This window comes from Martes martes (assembly GCF_963455335.1).
Source record: "Martes martes genome assembly, chromosome: 18".
Lineage (NCBI taxonomy): Eukaryota > Metazoa > Chordata > Mammalia > Carnivora > Mustelidae > Martes > Martes martes.
The window spans coordinates 20,939,760-20,957,692 of record NC_137906.1 but is presented as its reverse complement, the minus strand read 5'-3'; the positions used below and the strand labels follow the sequence as shown (position 1 = coordinate 20,957,692).

The 17,933-nt window shown below is 57.3% G+C and overlaps 1 protein-coding gene across 2 annotated transcripts; it reads right to left on the bottom strand.

The window, feature by feature from the left end:
* Window positions 1-502: 502 nt before the first annotated feature.
* Window positions 503-17,642, bottom strand: STX1B (syntaxin 1B; the record flags this gene model as incomplete). 2 transcript variants are annotated; one of them, XM_080831074.1, is made up of 10 exons in its annotated part: window positions 503-523; window positions 3,427-3,537; window positions 3,626-3,763; window positions 5,718-5,791; window positions 5,978-6,086; window positions 6,433-6,506; window positions 8,979-9,053; window positions 9,167-9,266; window positions 9,475-9,549; window positions 17,613-17,642. In XM_080831074.1, 10 exons carry the CDS (start codon window positions 17,640-17,642, stop codon window positions 503-505), a joined length of 807 nt encoding a protein of 268 aa, XP_080687200.1. The 2 variants fall into 2 exon arrangements, with proteins under 2 accessions (XP_080687200.1, XP_080687199.1); XM_080831073.1 differs by lacking the exon at window positions 503-523 and adding an exon at window positions 3,051-3,131.
* Window positions 17,643-17,933: the final 291 nt, after the last annotated feature.

The window sequence follows — 17,933 nt, the reverse complement described above, 5'->3', positions numbered from 1 at the left end:
TCCAGTTCCCCCTCCTGCCTCCCACCCTGTCCCCCACGGCGCCTGTCCCACATGGGGACAGAAGGAAGTGAGCACACAGCATGCCCGCTGTTGGATTGGTTGCTATTTCTCCCGTCCCACGGGGCCCGACCCGGCCCGGGGTGGGGTTGGGGGGCTCTGGGGACAGGACATGCAGGGCGGGGTGGGGGGGGGCAGAATTTTCCTGTGTTTTATCCATTTGCAACTTGGTCACCAATAGAGAGAAATGGGACTCTGAGGGCTAACAGGAAAGGGTGGCCTGGCTCTGGGCCCCCAGCCAGGCCCCAGGAGTCCTGTCCCCTCCTGGGAGGAGAGGGAAAGAGCTCTAGAAACCAACAGAGAAACAGAAGGGGCAAGGGCTCATGTCAGCAAACACGGCTACATCACGTGACACGCCAGCGACACGGAAACACACGCCAACGCACACGGCTGCACAGCGGGCAGGGGGCGGGGTGGGGGGGAGAAGGGAGCCGGGGGCCACCCATCATGTCCTCTGCGGGGCGGGCTTGGGGGACAGGGTGAATGCATAGAACACATCATGTACACACGCTCAAGGCGTGGCAAGAGCGTGCATCGACCCACAGGCACATGGGATGGACACGCAGTGTGCTTTGAGAGAGGCAGGGCTTGGGGGAAAGGGGAAGCAGCGAGCCCCGGCCAGGCCCAGGACCACCCACGGGTCACTTGTGGGCTTGGTGGCTGTAGGCGCGTGGAGGGGGAGCAGCACACACTTGTCCGAGAACATGCACGAGACACCAGCCCCCAGACGACGTTCCAGGACCCATACAGACACAGCAGCCAACAAGCTGCCCTCACACGATGTGCGGGACTTGAAGAAGCTGGGGCCCAGCAGACCCTCGATGAACCTCCAGTCCAGCTGCCCAGAGATGGGCAGCCATGGGCCCAATACCACTCCAGGAGGCCACAGCATCCCTCCAGACACAGCTCCGCCCTCCTGCTTGTGGCCCCGAAGGCGGTGGGAATTCCGGAAACACCTGGGCTGCAAGGGTGTCCTGGCGCCGGAGGCAGGAAGGAAAAAGGGTGGGGGTGCTGGGGCCCGTTCTGATGTCCCCAGAGAAGCCTGAGATGGGAGGAGGGCTGTAATTAGATACTGGGGCAAACTTCCTGTCCTGCTGAAGGACACCCTTGGAAGGGACGGGCAGGCTCCCCTCCACAACAGAGCCCACCTTAGGGGCTATTACATAGATGGGTCTCACACAGGCAGGGCTCGAACAGCTCAAGTAGGAATGGGGCCAGCCACGTGAGCTGGGGTGGGGGCCGGAGGGGTACTGTGTTCTGGAAGGCCACATGTGCATAGTCTCCCTGTCTCTGTCTCTGTCACGCCCACACACACACACACACACACACACACGCCTCACATGAAGGGGGACCCTGGGAAACAACGTGAACACACGTGCCAGACTCCCTCACCCTGTCCACACACACACCCAACCCTGGTGTGCACCCCGCGTGCGTTCAGTGCTATACACGTGGGTCCTTTGCTCCTGCACCTCCCGCCTGCCACCAGCCTCGCAAACCCACCCGTGCCCAGTGCCTGTGCGCTGTGTACACAGCGAGGGAGGGGCTGGCCCTTCCCTCGCCCTCAGACCCCTGGGCCTGTGCCTCACCTCAGTCTCAGCCCAGGGAGCAGGCAGGGGCGGAGACAGCTACCCCAACCTCTAGCAGGGGAGGTGTCCAGGCAGGGGAGGGGTCCCAGGACTCGCCCCCCACCCCCACCGAGTGGAGGCCGCCACACGGGCCATTCCGGTCCCTGAGGCAGAGCCCGGAGCATCGACTGGGGTGGCGAAGACAAACGCTGGCCTCTCCCAGTTCTGAGGTAAATGTGTGGAAGGCAGCAGTGCCCTCACTTTCCATCTGTCGGGGGCAGCCCTCGTCGGTAACACTGCCCACGAAGAGGCCGGGGCGGGGGGCCCACTCGCACTCGCACGCTCAGCCTGGGCACGGGGGAGCACGCCGAGGTCTACCAGCTTTCCCAGATGAAGGCCTGCCCTCTGGCAGAGACACAGAGAAGGACGGGCACGCGGGCACGTGCGCACGGGGGCTCGGAGACCTGGCCGGGCAGGCCGCTCCAGCGGCACGGTGTTGGTGGACCGGTGTGTGGCCGCACCAGAGGGTGGTCAGCAGCTCCGGGGACAGGGGGAGAGGGGGAGAAGGCAAACGCGGCCCGCGAGACAATCCCGGACGGGGCGCCTGTCTCTGAAGAAGAACACGTGTGTGCGTCTCATACACTGGCGGGCAGAAACACAGTATGTAGAAAGCCTCTCCACACACACACACACACACACTCACACACACGTATTCTACACAGCACAGAAATACAGATTTTGTGCCCACCCAACACGGATGTCCCGCGCACAACACGGAGGGCTCTGTCTGAGGAAAACACCGATCAACACTTGAAGCACACCCTTCACACACACACACACACACATTACCTGCTGGGAGAAACGCACACATATACACAGGCTGGGCTGGGTTATGGATACGTGTGTGCTCCCACTCATCTTGATTAAGCTCCACAGGCTCACAACGTACACATGGGTGCGCACACACACACACACACACACACACACCTGTTCACAGAAGACAGAGCGGGGCTGCTGTGTTACACCTGGCCACAGTCCACACACAACAACCCAAGGGAAGGGGGAAAGCTCAGATGACACACAGACTGGGAGGGGGGCAGAAGGGGGATTTGGGACTTCTACACACACGTACGCACGCACACACACACACACGCTGGGGTGTCCACACGTCTTGAGCATGTTCTGGCAGCACGCATGTGGGTGTGCGTGTGTAATCACGCCTGCTGCTGTCTACGTGCGGGGGTGGTCCGTGGCGGGTGGGGGGGAGGTCCGGGGACTCTGGGGTCTGACAGGAAGTGGGGAAGGGGGGCTGCCTGGGTCTGTCTTGGGGGTGAGCCTGGAGCAGGGGATGGAGTGAAAGGGGTGGTGGGGGTATTGCTCCCAATGTGGTGGGGGAAGGGTCTGGGAGAGACAGGGGTGGGGGGCCTACAAGCCCAGCGTCCCCCCAATGGATGACGCCAAGACCACCCCCAGCACCACACAGCAAATGATGATCATGATTTTCTTCTGCAGGCAGAAAGGTTGACAGAGAGGAAGGACGAGAGAGAGACAGAGAGATAAAGAGAGACAGACAGATGGGGGGGAGATGGGGGAGGAGGTGTGAGGAAAAGAGGAGGGGAGAGAAAACAGAAAAAGGAAGAGGTCAGAGCCAGAGATAAGGCCTCCCTCTGGATTTCAACACTCACCTCAGCCCTGGCCTGAACCTACCGAAGCCCTCCTCCCCTCCAGCCCACCTGCCCTCGCTGCCCCCACTCCTCTCCCCCTCCCCAAGGCCCGCCCATCTCTCCCCCAACCGGCTTACCCTCCGGGCCTTGCTCTGGTATTTCACAGCTTTCTTGGTGTCGGACACAGCTCGCTCCACATAGTCCACGGAATGTTCCACGTTGTACTCAATGCGGTCAATCATCTCACCCTGCAGAGGATGGGGTGGGGACTGGGCTGAAGGGGGGGCACCCCAGGGACCTGCAGGAGGGTCCCAGAAGGCGGGGGAAAGGCAGTACCTGGCTTTCCACGAGCATGGCCATGTCCACGAACATGTCATGCAGCTCTCGGATGCTGGTTTCCAGTTTGATGATCTCGTTGTGCCTCGTCTCGATCTCATTCAGTGCCTGCTTCGTCATCTGTGAGTCCATTTTGATCTAGGGCAATAGGGTGGGGGGCAGGAGGGGAGGAGCTGCAGACCCCTCTTCACTCCGGTAAGTGCGGGTTCTGCAGCCAGATTGTCTGGGTTCAAATCTGACCGCCATTTCCTAGCTCTAACTGTGGGCCAGTTGTTTAACCTTTCCGGGCCTGTTTCCACACCTAGAAAAGGTGAATGATAGCAGTGCCCACCTCCCACCATGCTTTGAGTTACTGTATATCCACCGATTAGAACAGCACCTGCCAGGCACACAGTAAGCACCAAAGAGAAGTCTGAGTTACAAGAAATAAAAGTTGGCTTGAACCCACCATCTCCCCAGGGCTTCCTCTAACACACACACACACACACACACACACACACACACACCAGGGAAGAGCGATAGGGTTGTAGTCACCACTAGCACTGGGGGCCCCTGTCTGGTCAAAGGCAGAGGACACAGCAGAGAAAGCAAGTAGAAGCAGAGAAGGCCCAGCAGAGAAGGCAGTGTGCCTGCTCTGGAGCCCCCAAGACATTAGGGAGGGCAGAAATAAAGAATTGCACCGCAGCCCTCAAGAGTCAGGGGGAGAGAAATTAACTCCCATCCACAAGCAGGGATTCCCTCTCCCCCCACACACCTGGCCTGAGCCAGGCCACTCGCTTCCCCAACTGCTCACTGTTTAGACCCCATCAAGCCATTCCTCTGCTCTGAAACCCTCCAGGGTTCTCCACAATTCCTCCCTGCCCCCCACCCACAGTCTGTACACCTTCACCCTATCCAGGGCTCAGTCTCCCTTTCTGCCCTCATCTCCTACATCTCCTCTAAGAGCCAAAATCATCCAATGGCTGTTTGGCAAGTGGTCCACTCTCCCCATCTTCGTTCAATCTGCTCCCCTTCTCTAGTGGGCTTTTCGCCCACCTCACCACGTCCAAATGTTCCTTGTTTCTTAAAGCACAGCTCCATGCCACTTCCCCCAGAAAGCCTTCCCTGACTCTAGGAGTTAACTGCTGCCTTAAGACCTGTCTGCAGGTTGGACATCCCTCAGGCAAGATCCCCGAGCACCCTGCATTGTAATGACAGGTTTCCGTTGCAGTGACGGTGGGTTCACTGGCAGGAATCAGTTCTGTCCTCTTAGAACCCATCAGTTCTGTTCACTTAGAACCCATCCCCTCTGTTCTCACACGGAAGCCTGGGCAGAGCTGTTTGGGAGGACTCCAGGCTGCTACCTGGCCCTAATCAATTTGTTCCAAAGCTAATTTAACCAAGACCAGTTCTCTAAATAACAATTTGCTGAAAACTGCTAGACAGTCACTGAACAGACTCGAATTCTGGTCTAGAAATCTTAACCAGAGCCGTTTGCCATCAGAAGCAGAGACAGAACTGGGCAGGCCAAGGCCAAATCTACAAAGAGAAAGGAGAACTACAGAGGGGGAAGCCCATCCACTCACATTTAAGATGACAAAGACAGGGCGTAAAATTTTAGCAAAACTAAAACTGGTATTTTTTTCAAAATTTCATAATGTAGGCAACATTACTCATTTGGTGAAATGCCCCGCTTCGGCAGGGAGTAGCTTATCTTCTCAGGACGTCAAAGCCCTAACTGGCAGGAGACCCTGTATCTGAATCCTGGCTCCAAGGCCCTGGGCATGTTATTTAACCTCTCCGGTTAATTTCCGTGTCAGATGTCCTCACTGGTGAAATCTGGCTCCCTCAGAGGGTGGTGGTAAGGACCAGATGAGACAGCAGGTAAATGTAAATATGTAAGGCGCTTAGAACAGAGTGTGGCTACTCAACAAGTTGCCCATTTTTATGGGGGTGCCTTCCTGCCCTGCTCCCATGGAAATCCCCAGCTCCAGGTCCTGGCTTCCCACTGTCTGTGATCCCAGGGTGGACTTAGGACCTTAACTCAACCTCAGCTCGGGGAGGGAGAAGTAAATGTGTTCCAAAGCCGGACCCACCCCCACCCGGGGCTCACATCATCGGTGAAGATGGCCAACTTCCCGCTCTCCAGCATGTCTTCCAGTTCCTCGTTCGTGGTGGTCCTTCCAGCTGTGGGGAGAAAGGCCTCCCTGCTCACGGACTGGGCCAGTCTGGGGGCCTGAGGTGGTGGGATGGGGCAGAGACCCAAGAGCCCACCCTCCCACCCAGCCTTCGGCCCCCACGCAAGGAAGGCCTGGGGAAGCCACGGAAGAGGGCTGGGGCAAGCCGGGAAACTCTGAAGCGGGGCACACGCACTGATCTCCAGCTGCCGCTGGATCCGGTCCTTGCAGCGGTCCCGGTACTTGGACTGGGTCGCGTTATACTCGGTCATTACTTCCACGAACTTCCGGGAGAGTGTGGAGTGCTAGGGTAGGGGTACAGACACATCAGGAGGCCGGAACAGGGTGGCGAGGAGGCCAGTGGCGGGATGCAGTGGGGAGGAGGAGCTGAGCTGGCCTGTTGCCCTTCTTTAGCTCGCGCCACGATCCCAACCCCAGATAAATGCTCAGTCCCAGGACGCCCCCGCCGCCGGGCCCCTCATCTAACGCCCTAGCTTGCAGTGGCCCGGCTCCACCCCCGCCCCACTCCGCTCTGGCCGCCCACTCTCATTTCCCGGCTCCAACCAGGGCTCCCTTCCCAGTCCGATCCGGTCCAGTCCGGTCCAGTCCAGTCCGGTCCAGTCCCCGCCCCTCCAGGCCATAGCCTCCTACCTGGGTCTTGCGGATGCGCAGGTCCGCGGAGGAACGGTTCAGCCCCTCCTCTTGTTCAATGCTTTGCTCGATTGCTGTGGGAGAGAGGGTACAGTGACCGGCCCGGGGACCCGGGGCATGTGGGGCAGGGGTCTGGGACGTAGGAAGGGTCGACACCCCGAGGCAGGCCCGGGGCCTGTGAAGAGATGTCACCCCCATGGCGAGGGCAGACAGTAAAGGATCCAGGGTGCGGCGACAGGAGGCGGATGGATAGAGGACAGACGTATCAGTGGGTCTGGAAGGCAGGTAGGAAGGAAGATTGAGGGTCACGGGGTCACCAGACAGAAAGGGGCTACTTGTTCTGGCGGAAGGGTTGGGTCTTGAAGGGTCCCACAGCTGTAACTCCTGCTTGACCCCACGAGGGTCTCGGGTAGGTAGGGAGCTCTCCACTTCCTACAGCCTCTGGGAAGAGGGCAGGAACCCGTCCTGCGGTTTTTCTGGCGGAAGGCTGGCACTTCAGGTGGGTCAGGTTCTAGTGGCCGCCTTTTTCTTGGAAAATTCTAGGGGGAAGGAGGGATATTCCGACAGAAAATAGCTCTCCCCCAGCCCTGCAAGGTGATCTCTGTTTCCGGAATTCCCACTTCTAAAGGATGTTCTGGAAAAGCGCATAGATTAACTGGGAGTCCTCCTTCTGGATCAGGCTCTCCTGACGTCCATCCTTCAGATTTTCTAAAAAAGAGCTTGCCTGCGATAAGATCTATAGTGCTCTGAAAATGCAGCAGGGATGAATCACCAGGCCCTCCAGACCTGGAAGGGCCTCCAGGCCATTCCTGAGAACATCACTCCTCTGTTCTGCTGGCAGCAGGAAAGGTTGGGGGCTGAACAGCACCCCAGTGCTCTCCTGCCACCAATGGTGGGCACAGGGACTGAGTGACACTTCTGGCCTGCCTGCTGCGGAAAAGGCACAGGAACGCCCGGCACAGCCAGGGAGGTCAGAACCTCTGGCCCCTACCAGCGCTCTGTTTTCAGACTTGGGTCTGGGGCCAAACTCCATAGTGAACGGTCATTCAGAGGATCTCACTGACTTCTTACAACAATCCTGAGTTCAGTGATAATCCGCCCAGGGGTCACGCTAGAACCTGAGGTTCAGCCAGGTAAAATGACTCACTTATGATCACCCACAAAGCCCGAGCTCATGCCACCAAGTAGCTGGAGGACGATGGAGGAGAGAATCTCTCTTTTTCTGGAGGTCTGGAAGGTCAGCTTCTCTACATCACTGCTACTTTTCCTCGCTCTTCCTTGGTCTGTTTCTGGACTCACACATAATCCACGGAGCCTACCTCGTGGTCTTATAGAGAGCGTTAAGGTCAGAGCTCGGTAGGCCCAAAGAAATCTTTACGCCCAGGGATTTTTAAGCAGTGTTCCAGAGAACCCTGCTTCTGAGAAAGAACCTCAGCAGCCGTTGCTGGGAGGAAAGGGGAGACCAGGTAGGTAGGGCGCTGAGCCTCGCAACCCCAGTGCAGCCAGAACAACCTATCTTTTATGTATTGTATATATTGGAGTTCTTTGTAAGATTTCATTAAGGAAAAAAAAAAGTGCTACCCCCTGGAAAAAAAAGCCTGCTTTGGAATTGCTTCTGTTTTTCTTACTGAGCCAGTGAAGAAGCCGAGGGGAGGAATGAGTTGATGATGGAAGTTGTCCAGAACTGAGTTGATGATGGAAGTTGAACTCCCTCTGCCTGGCTTTGTACTTAATGTGCTCCCAGTTTAAGTCATTTTCCTTTCCAAGATGCAAGTGTAAAAGGCTTATTTTTACTGATCAGCATTGGAGGCTCATACGTGACCTCCCACTGAGTACGGGAACACATGGAGTCCCTGTTCTCCTCTCTCTGGACCCAGGCAGATGTGTTCAACGCCAGGCACCTGACCTGGCACCTGTTCCCCAATGCCCTGCACTGTGCCTCGGACAAAGTAGGTGGCTGGCAAATGTTTTCTGAGGCTGAATTTACCCCATCACGGTAACACTGCTATTCCCCTGGCACGGGCCGACAAGGAGGTTCCCAACCCACAATGCTTTGGGGGAAGGTGGTTATTACCAGCACCCAAGTCCTTAAATTAGAGTGAATACATAAGCATTTGGCAGGTCCCTCCTGAAAGCTTGCCAGCTCCTGATGTCAGCCACACAATCCAATCTGTCCTGAGCCGAGGATACCAGTTCAGAAGCATTTGCTGGGCCCACCTACTGGGTGCTTAGCGCTATGCGCGGCACCTGTTCTGGAGAAAGAAGGATTTCATGAAACTGAAGCCACTTGGAAGCCTCTGTTTTCTGGTGGACCTTCACGCTGGTGGATCCAGCCATGCTCAGATGCACCTTGGACAGAAACCCTCCTCTCCCTCATTTCTTTGTCGTGTATCTTTCTCCAAAGATCTGGATCTGGGGTTTTGTGCTTTCTCACTGTTTAGGAAGCTGGGTCCTGGAAACCTGTAGGCACTCTTTATAGAAAGGCATGTTTGGTCCAATGAGGGCAGAGTTGTTTTTCCCCTGAGTCTGGGGATTGCATTCCTCACCTTTCAACTTGGAGCGAACCTTGTTGGCCGTCTTCTTGATGTCTGCGGTGAGGTCCTCCAGCTCCTGTTTGGTCTCTGAGGGGAGAGTCAGAGCGGATAAGAAGTCTGGACGGGAGCTCATCCCCCTCCTCCCCCCTCAACACTGTCCACCCCCATCTCGCTGACGGCCACCCAGCAGCAGTACTCACTCTCATCTGGGTTGGGGGCGGCCAGGATGGCACTGTGCTGTTTTTTCACTTGCTCCACATCCTCTGACAGTTTCTCAATGCAGCCCCGGATCTCTTCCACCTGGGGTACCAGATCAGCTGTGCCCAGCCAAGTCGCTGAGCCAGGCAAGGGGCCCTGGGGCTTAGTCGGGGTTCAGGTAATCCAGAGTCGAGGGACAGGTAAAAAGGCCAAGAGGGTGTAGGAGTGGAGAGCAGGGGTGGGAACAGGGCAAGGGAAGTCGTTGCCTGGGGGCCAGCTTCAGGGTCTGGAGCATCAGACGCTCAGTTACCTGTTCAAAGAACTCGTCCATGAAGTGGTCGCGATCCACGTGGACCACCTCCTCTTCATCATCACTGTCTTTCGCCTGGGAGGCAAAGAAAGGTAGAATCCATGAACAGTCCCTATCCTGAGTCTGATGCTCCCAGCTCTAGGTTCAGCGCAGAGGCCTGGGAAGGGGTCATCTGCAGGGGGCAGGTCATCCGTAGGTCAAATGCAAGAGCCCCAAGCGGTCCGAATGAACACTGGAAAAATTGTGGAACAGGATCCGGGAAGCCAGGTAGCTGATAGCCCAAGGGACACCTTGGAAGGAATTAGCAGAAGGCACACTTTTAAGGGTGGATGTGACCCCAAGGATGCAGTCACCCTGGCGGGGGGAAATGACACCCAGGACAGCTGCCACTAATTGGTATCATGGCTACCAGCTAAATGTCAGCCTTGCAGGAACTGGCTCTGGGCTCCACGAAGGGGTCTGGAATGGAAGCCCCTGGAGGCTGACTCTGGCCGCTATCTCCCCAGCCACTCCTGTCCAGGCCTCACTTTGTTCCCCTTCTCTTTCCCTCCAGCCTCCACCAGACCGGCCTCGTCCCCTGTGCACGGTCACTCACTGCCAGCGGCGGGTGCCAAGTTGAGCAAGCATAGTCAAGCCCAGGAAGGGCTGGAGGAGACCCATGGGCAGCACCCCGAGCCCCCACCCCCACCCCCGCTCCCCGCGCCTGCCCCCTCCTGCTTGCTTTCACCCCCTCCACAGCTCTGCCCCTCTGGCGTATTCACTTGCTTTCATCTAGCCTCTCCCCACTTCACACCCACCTACTCTCACTTGCCTGGATTTCCCAGTTGCAACCTGCAGCTGCTCAGCCCTCCACCCCCAGGGCTCAGAGACACAAAGGGATTCACCCACCCACACCGCCCCCACCCCCGCCACCGCCAGACAGACCAGTGACACAGACAGAAGGGCTGACACACAAGGCACACAGAAATAGGCCCCCCGACACCCACGCGGAGATACACTGACACGCTGATGTTCACCCACACGCGGCCCCAAGGCAAAGCTGCCTGCTGCCACGCGTGGCCACACAGACATGCACCCGAGGCCCCAGGGACATCCGAGAGCACCCTGCGGGCCTCATCTCCCAGGCTCTCCCAGCCTCAGGCCTGCACACTCATGCGGAGCCAGGAAAGAAGACAGGGGACGGACCGGTCTCCCCAGTGCTCCGCGCTCCTGACTGGAGACTCTTCTCCGCTTGGGGCAGAAGTCTGAGGACAAAAAGCTGAGCCCGTCAAGCTTAATTACACGCGGAGCCCTAATCAGCCCCAGTGGAAATTTAAACAGACTGACTTCCGGAAACAACCTAGCCCAAACGGGACAGAATCGGACTACCCGAGCCTGAATGACATCGAGACAGGATCCGAAGGTGTCCACCTGGAGCACAGCCAGTTGGGATCCAGAGAGAAGCACTCCCGTGGATCCCCAACAAGGTCCGAGCAGATCGCAGACAGGACCTGACAGAAACCAGACAAGCTCAGACCCAACTAGACTCGGGGCAGACAGATCCCAGACAGCTCAGATCGAACCTAGACAGAGCCAGATGGGGCCGAGATGCAGTCTAGGCAGCCAAGTGAACTCGGAATCAGCAGAGCCCCGACAGCCCCGGGAGGAGCCTGCGAGCCTGGGGGAGCCCTCCAGCTGCACGCTCTCGATGTCCCCCCTAGGTGCCTGCCCAAACAGAATGCAGGGGATTCTCCCTACAGACACTGGGCCCCACCCCACGTCAGAAAATGTATTCAGCACTTCCAATGAGTTTCTAGACGATCCCGAACATCCACTGGGAAAGGGAGGCTCCTCTGTCTCTGTGCACAGCTGCCTTCGGAAGGAGAGGGGGTATAGGTGGGGCTTGGGTACTCGGAGAGGACTTCTGGCTTCTCAGGTCTCCACCAGACCCGGGGTTACCCCGATAGACCTTGGCCCCGAGAGGCTCTGGGAGGCTCAGCTCCTCTCAGAGGACCCACCAGATTCCTCTGATGCCCTGCCCTCAAGCCAGCTGTCCCATGGGGTCTCCTTCCCCTAGAGCCAAAACCACTCCTCTGCCCTTGCTGTGACTTGGGCCCCTTCCCAGCTGCCCAGAGGTCATGGGGCGTCCCTCTGGCCTGGGAACTTTCCTGTTCTCCACCTTTTCCCCAGGCCGACTTTCAACCTTCTAAAGTCTGATTTCCGTTTCTCTCTCTCCTGTTTGTCCCCAGAGCCAAGTTCCCCTCGATTCTGCCCTGGGGCATCCCTGGTTGCCTGTTTACTTGTCCTTGAGAGAGGAAGAGAGGTAGGAGGCCCAAGGATGACTTATTTGGTATAATAATTACAGGGAGCTGAGAGCTAATAATCCTCTACATTTCACAAACACTTTTACATCTGTAATCCCTTTTGATCCTGACCACACGGGCCTGAAAGGAAGGCTGAGCAAATATCATTGTCCCCATTTCACAGATGAGGGAACCGGGAGGTCAGAGAGGGGGAAAAATGGAAGTGACCCGTCCAAGGGCGCGTGGGCTGAACGGGCCGGCAATCATAAGCCCCTAAGACAGACTCCCCCCCAGCCCTTCGAAGGCTCGAGGCCAGGCCACCTCCTTCCAGGGCCTCTGCCACTAGCTGTTTTCCCTTTCAGCTCAGCTCCTGCTAAGGCCGAGTCTGGTGGGGCTCTGTGCCCTGAAATCCTGGGGAAATATTATCTTTTAACAGCATCTTCTACCTGGGCCTTACATCCTTGTTATCTCATTAACTCTTTCTTTAAACCCTATCAGGGCCCCTGGACAGCATAGTTATAATTAATGCCAAACATTTACATAGCATGTGATAACGAGCTGGGCACGGTTCTATGCCCTTTGGATATTTGTCCATTTAATTCTTACAAAAGCCTTTCTTGAGGTCGGTATTATTATAGCTCCCTTTTATAGACAGGGAAACTGAGGCACAGAGAGGCTAAAGAACTTGCCCAGGCTAGCAGCTACAAGGCCACACGATTTCTGCCTTCTGGGCTTCAGCCCCTGCCTTAGCTGAACAGCAATAATATCTGCCCCAAATGCTGGGCAGGTGGAGGCAATGAGTCCAGGCAGGAAAAATGCTTAATGCTGCCAGAAAGACGCAGTGTTTCATGAGGGTTGGCTGGTACCCCCTGCAGCTCCTGTGTTACAGATAAGGAAGCAGGCTCAGAGAGGTTGCCTGACCTTCCAAAGGCTTCACAGCAAAATAGCCCAGAGGTGGGACTTGAACGCCAAGTGCTTAATCCCAGGCTTCCCTGGACCCCATTCCACCCCGTCCTGCTCTGCTTGTCCCCAGCACGGCTGAACTCCTGTGGCCAGGAGAAAAAACCAGGAAGGCTGGCCAGGCTGCAGGAAGAGCCCAGGTAGGAAGCCAGGAGCTCTACCTCCCCTCGCCCTCCTCTGTGATCCAAGGCAAGCCTCAGCCCTTCTCTGCACCCCAGTCGGTCTGCGGAATGGGCAGGCTGGTGCACCAAGGGCCTCCCTGCTTGTGGGGTGCGCGTTTAATAACAACTGCGGCCTCCATTTCCGGAAGGAGCTGGCCGGCCTGAGGGAATGCAGGCTGTGGGCAAATGAGATCACCCAGGAAGAGAAGATCATATGCGCCCAATCCGCTTGATGGACAACTCAAGCCTCAGTTTCCTCATGTCTGAAATGAAGGAGATAAGAAATCTAACACGTATGTACTAATTATGGTGAGCTGGGCCCTGTGATACGTGTTTTGTGTGTTTCGTTTAACCCTTATAAGCACTCCATGAAGCAGATACTATTTTTATACCCATCTGACAGAGGAGGAAACTGAGGCATGGAGAGATTAAGTGACTCGCTCAAGATAATATAGCAGGCACCGTCCGGGGCACCGGGTTTGAACCCAGGCCCTCTGCCCTTCCTGCTCACCAGCTCTGCCAGCGCTTAAGAGCATTCCATGAGGGACTGCAGAGGTCCTGGGCGCCCTGTGGCTCCGCCTTGGGCATCGGGGGCATCAGATCCAAACCTCCAGCTGCAGTCTTTCCCATCAGAGAGACCAGCGGCCCTTGGGCACACCCATGCGGGGAGACAACAGAGACAGATGTGTGGATGGAAGGAGAGGGAAGGGACACAGTGAGCCAGCAAGTCAGGGACCAGAGACAGATGGTGAGAAGGTGACTAACGTAGAGGCGGAAAGAGCCCGGTGTTGGGTGACAGCAAAGTCATAGAGCGTGCGCGTGTGTGTGTAAACACTCATGCGTACCCATGCACACAGCACACACGTGCTCATGCGTGCTCCTCAGGGTGCAAGCATGGCTCGATCTAGAGGCAGCTGCCTCTCTCCGCCGCACCCCCACTCCTGTCCATCTGTCTCCCTGACTGGGCCTTTCCGCCCTCCCAGCGCCCAGCCTGGCCCTCCACCTTGCCACTCGGCCCTCCACCTTGCCACTCGGCCCTTCCTCCTGCCCCACCTACTCCCCTCCGAGTCCTCCCTCTGCCCCACTGAGTCATTCATTCACCTAGCAGACATGTATGAGCTGAGCCACGTTCCCTGGCTGCTGCTGAGAACACAGTGGTGGATAAGACAGGAAGAAGGTCCTGCCTCCGAGAGACCGAGGGAGATGAAGAATGAACAAGACGGGTGCGGTCTGTGCTAGCTAGCAGGGGCTATCAGGGGTGGCTTTTTTCAGGATGGTCAGGGAGGGCCCTTCCGGGGCTGGGTGACACTTGATGACACAGAATTTTAGGTGGAGGGAACAGCGGTCTGCGTGGAGGGAAGAGCATTCAAAACAGAGAGACCAGCAGAGGGAACAGCAAGTGCCAAGGCCCTGAGGCAGGGGTGAATTTGGTGTGTCTGCATGGCAGAAAGGAGCCCTGTGCAGCTGGGGGATTGGCAGCCCATCACCAGGGCTCTGCTGGGCCCTGCTCACTCATGGGGTCACTCCTGCCTGCTGTCATTCAGGCGTGCCATCTAAGGCCCTCTCTGTGCTTAGCCCATATCTGAGTGCTACCCAGATGACTCAGTCCCTGCCTTCAGGGTGCGTGGCTTGTCCCATCACAGCCCCCACGCCCACCGGGCCTCAGATTTGAGCCTCCCTCACTGCGGGCCTTGCCAGATCTCTCCAAAGTCCAAACGCAACCCCCCATGCTTCTCTCTCTCCCCAGTCCTCCCCTCTACCCCACTTACTCCTCTTTCTCTCCTCTTGAGCCCTGGCCCTGGCCCTGCCCCTTGGACCCTGGAGCACCTGTCAGGCTGATGAGCTCCCCTCCAGCCCAGCAGCTCCCAGCTCGCACCCAGAGGTGCCTGGTGAACTAGAAAACAGAAAACCCTGGTTCGGCACCAGCTCTGCTTACCATCTGTTTGACCTCGGTCAGGCCGCCTCTCTGGCCCTTTCTACTCCAAAATAAATTAGGGGTCACATCCCGCCCATCCCAGGGGGCTGATGTGATGAGGTTCAAGGGAAATAAGCAAGTCAGCTATAGAATAACAAACACTCACAGAGCACTGGGTGCCCAGGGTCCTTCTAGCCACCTTTTGCCTATTACCTAGTCCCAATCCTTTGGACAACCCTGCAAACAGGTACTATTGTTACTCCCAATTCACACGTGAAGAAACTGAGGACCAGAAAGGTTAAGAAACTTACCCAAGGTCACACAGGAAGTAGCATAGCTAGGATTTGAACCCAGACAGTCTGACTCCCAACTCTGTGCCCTCACCCACTATGTGATAAACACATCTGAGGACCCCTGGGGAACGCTAAGTCCTGCTGGAAAGATGATCAGGTCCCTTGAGGTGACACCCCTCTCCGGCCCCCGCCATCCCTCTCAGGATCACAGAGACTGCTTTAGCAGGCCTCTCTCCTACCCTGCCCGGTCTCTCCTGCCTCCCAGTCTCCTCGCTCTCAACTCTGGTGGGGAGACCCTGGCACTCCTTGCATCTGGCAGCTTCCTTCCGCCCTACCCACCAACCCCCTCCCAAATCTCCAGTCTCTCTGAGCTGTGACTAACACCAGAGCCATTTGCCCCAGCCCCCTTTACCCACCCATGCCACCTCCCACCTCCCCACCTGGCTGCCCACCCCTGAAGCCCCAGCAGCCAGAACTCCTCGCTTCTGGGCAGGGGCCTGTCTGATCCACTTGGATGAAGATGCCATGCTCTGCCTCCCCCTCCACCCGTGTCTTAGGACTTTCCCTCCCTCTCTCTGATTATACCTCAAATTTGCCAGCACCTCACCTCAACAACTGCTTTCCATTTCTCTGGGTTTTGGAGTCATGGAATAGTGTTGGTGGCAGGGGATCTGGGTTCCAATCTGCGTTCCTCACTTGAGAGCTGTGTGACCTTGGGCCAGTTATTTAACCACTCTGGGCCTCAGTTTCCTCAGCTATAACGTGAGGTAATCTCTCAATCTGCATACCTCACCAGGAGGTCAGCGAGGGTCTCATGAGATTATGGATGGCAAACTGCTTTGGAAAATGCAACATGAAAGAAGGGGAGCTTGGAGCGCCAATGTGGGAGCCAGCCGGCCTGCCTGCCTTTTCCTAGCTATGTGACTCTGATCAAGTTACTTAACCTCTCTGGGCCTCAATTTCCTTACCCATAAAATGGGATCAAACTAGTACCAGGGTTGTGGCGAGGACCAAAATGAGTAAACATGAATAAAACGCTTAGGACAGTTTCTGGCACTAGAAGGTTGATTATTTTTATTACTGTCCTTTAGTGGATGCCCGGCCCCATATTCAGCGGAAGTCGAATACAGAAACCTTCAAAATTCCCTCTTTCAACCACCAGTTTCTCCTTCCTTCCCATTTGCCAACACATCTTTCCCCGGAGACAGCAACAGTCATTTTATCTTCCAGCCCCTTCCTCCTAGCTTTCTGTAGCCTGGTTTACCACACCCCTATCCCGGGGGCTCCCCAAAACAGAGCTTTTTAACCCCAGTGTGAAGACTTCTGTTTCAAAGATCAAAAAAGCAGAGACTCGTGTCAACTTGCCAGACTGAAACCAAGATTCCCATCTGATCCTCCCACCCACTTGCTTGGTGACCTTGGGCGAGCTCTTGCTATCTCCGAACCTCAGCTTCCTCATCTGTCAAATGGGGTAGTAACCCGGGGAAAGGGAACAACCAACAGGGTCCCCCTGGTAGAGACCCAGGGCGTCACAATGCATCATGGCTGGGGCTAGTACTTTCTGAACATAACACCACAGGCCCCGAGCACACAGCAGGCTGTCAGCTTTGCCTCCTCGGACCCCGGGTCATTTCTACGAATCCCTCAACATTCTCCCTACCCTAGAAACCGGTCTCATCAAGCCCCTCCAAGTGGCAGCCTCCACTGCGGGCATCAGCGCCACCTTCCTCCCCTGTCACCCAAACTGCCTGGCCAGACTCCTGAAGCTGGGCCTCTTCAAGGCCTGCAAACCAGGGGCCCACACCAACCAGCCCCTGCCTGTTCAGGATGCCCCAGTTCCCCCCAGCAGAGCACGGTCCGTGTCACACAACCCAATTCCATGGCCCTGTGCACGGAGCCTCCTCCCCCTCTCTCCTCTGCAACCCATCTCCCACCTCTGGGGTCACCCCAGCTCCAGCCCTGGCCCTCTGGCTGTCTCCTGAGGCCACCCCTTCCCTCCTCGTCTCTGAGAGGTGCCCCCTCCCCACAGGGAGCAACACACGCGTGTGCACACACACACATATACACTTCAGTCACTGCCAGGTGTTGGCATCTCTGTCCCAACCTGTGTCCTTCCCCATAGCACCCCCCGAATCTTGGTCCCGCTAGACTCAGCCTGGCCCAGTAACCGCCCCCATCTTTCTAATTCCGCAAATCTGCCCAGGGGAGGACAGTACCCTCCAATTCTCTCCTGACATTCACTCTCTCCCGTACCCTGGGGCCCTCCTGGGAATGTGGGTAGCCAAAGCCCCTGGAACCTCTCCTGCCCCCTTGAGTCTTAATGGCCTCCAACCTCTTCCAGTCACCGTCCCCAAAATGCAGGTTCATTGGAGACATCAGGTGCCTCCAGATACTGGGGTGCCCCTACCACCAACCTCCTCCAGTCCCGTCATTTGCCCCCATGTCCCAGCACCTCCCCCACTCCACCCCCACGCGCTCCCCCAATATTGGGGTCCCGCCCCCCCATTTTCCCCACCCCCAAGCTCACACTCCGCAGCTCCTGAGTCCGATCCTTCATCCTGCGACGGCTCCTCCTCCTCCTCCTCCTCGTCCTCCTCCTGCCTCTGCTGCTGCTCCCTGCCTCCTGCCTCGGGGCTGGAGGCTGGAGTCTGGGGGCGCCGGGGGGCACCCGAGCCGCTGGGGGGCCCGCGGGCGGGGGCGGGGCCGGGGGCGGCGGGCCGAGGGCCGGGCAGGGGCAGGGGCCTGGGCCGGGCTCGGCTCTGCCGGGGCTGCGGTGGCGATGCGGCTGCGGCACAGGCTCGGATGGAGGGATGCGGGAGCCGAAGCGCGGGGGAGGGGGGCGGAGGGA